The 1754-nt window shown below is 38.8% G+C and overlaps 1 protein-coding gene across 1 annotated transcript in view; it reads right to left on the bottom strand.

Annotated features, from left to right (window-relative positions):
- The window catches only part of mrpl4 (mitochondrial ribosomal protein L4), a 3824-nt gene extending 2097 nt beyond the window's left edge, over positions 1 to 1727 (bottom strand). The window contains exons 1-3 of the mRNA XM_015401463.1: positions 1721 to 1727; positions 1467 to 1638; positions 1312 to 1363 (exon numbers count right to left, since the gene is read on the bottom strand). Of these exons, the coding sequence (XP_015256949.1) occupies positions 1312 to 1363; positions 1467 to 1638; positions 1721 to 1727 (231 nt within the window). The remainder of the gene's footprint in view (positions 1 to 1311; positions 1364 to 1466; positions 1639 to 1720) is intronic.
- Positions 1728 to 1754: the final 27 nt, after the last annotated feature.

Raw genomic sequence — 1754 nt, 5'->3', positions numbered from 1 at the left:
GTTTCCCCACTTTAAAATGAAACAAACATGGCCGCTCATCCTGCTGATCAGCTCTCTTCTCTGCCATCGAAGGCTCCAACGGTGTTTTCTTTTCAGATGCTGCATCATAACAGTGGTGCTTCTGTGCCATGTTCATTTGTTTTTACAAAAGTTGCATTTCACGACTTTTTTCGCTTTACAAAGCGCAGGCTTTCTGCGAATTGAGATGCAGCTTGTGTTTGCGGTATCGGTCATTAGAACAGTTGACGTTACTGCGGTTGAATGAAGAACACCGGATCTGACATTCTTGTTAAATAAAACTGATTTTTTTTCCTGTCAACGTCTCCAAACATCAACATCTCTACATCATGTGATTTCTGTGTTCCTTAACCTTCAGCTGTTTTACAATACATCTCAACAGGATGAATAGAAGCCTCTTTATAAACATAATCTGGTTTAAAGTGATGTTTATAAACCCTCCTTTTTATAAATTGTTTACAAATAGCAATCAGAGGTTATAAATACATCATGAAGAGTCGTCACACGGATTAAAACGGTTTGGATGAATTAGAGCTAAGAGATTTTGTTTGTTCCTACGGACTTTTGTGATGAGAAAGAGCGTCTATTTATAATATAGACAAAAACTTAAGAGTAATCTACACCTCGTTAGCTGTATAGAAGCAGGATTATTAAAGAGGTTGATCAGGGGTCAAATGTCATGGAAATATACGACCTATATTCCTTTGTCTCATTTGTAAAGTGGGATTGTCCTGCTGCATTGTGATGCTCAGAGGGAGGTTTAGGTGTTTCCAGGAACCGATGTTTGACCTGATCTAATAATGTGGCGCTACGCTAACGCTAGCGGTCTGACTGGGTCAACAACCAAACCAGCTCCTCCGGTTATTTCCTCTGTTTGTTTATGTGTAAAATATGAGTCACAGTGATCAGTTAGTTGTTTTTTATTAACTTAAAATTGAATGAAAAAAAAAAAAAAAGCTAGAAGGAAAAAGCTCAGGATGCATTTACTTTTTTTTAGGTGTTTTATTTCTGTAAAAAATGGGCTGGACTTTGTTTTTGTTTCAGTAAAAATTCATCTTTTTGTATGATCTGAGATCGATTCTAACAAAATACTATTATAAGAGATTTTAAAATATTTACTGCCTGCATCACAAACTTTAACGCTGGTGAAAAACCCACAGAGTGGGGCTTTATTGTTCAAAGTAACAACTATGTAAATGTACTGAATTTAAAAACATTATAATATAATATTTAACATTGCAGAAAAGAAACTGTAAGTTTTTTTTATTATATATGAACAAATGTGTGACTTACAATTCTTTTGTAGTTTCTCTGCCATGTTTCGACAGCGTGCAGAATATCAAGCCTGTATTGGAGAGCAAAGATCAGTTTAACGCTGCAGTAGGTGGAATATCTCATATCAGAATAATAAAGCCTAAAAATGGAAAGTTAGGCCAGGGTCTAATTACCTTGGAGCCACTGCAAAGACGTCAGGGTGGAGCTCAGTCAGACCCAGCGGTTGGCTGTCCTGACCCTCCAGGGTCTCCACCCACGTCTGCACGGGGCTCAGGTGAGCTGGAATCGCAGCGTTACATTTCCTGAGCAGAGGCAGCGGGGAGTCCGCTGGAGGTGGAGGACGCTCTGTAGGAAAAAACCAAACGCTTGATGTGGACAGGATTTTTAAAAACATGCAAACAGGTCCAAAAAGCGTAGGGCTGGGTACCGAACATCGGTTATTTTATGGTACCGACCGAAAT

This window comes from Cyprinodon variegatus, unplaced genomic scaffold (assembly GCF_000732505.1).
Source record: "Cyprinodon variegatus isolate N-32 unplaced genomic scaffold, C_variegatus-1.0 Scaffold1223, whole genome shotgun sequence".
Classification (NCBI taxonomy): Eukaryota; Metazoa; Chordata; class Actinopteri; order Cyprinodontiformes; family Cyprinodontidae; genus Cyprinodon; species Cyprinodon variegatus.
Note: the sequence above shows the minus strand (reverse complement) of the source record. Positions and strands in the feature narration are given on the sequence as shown.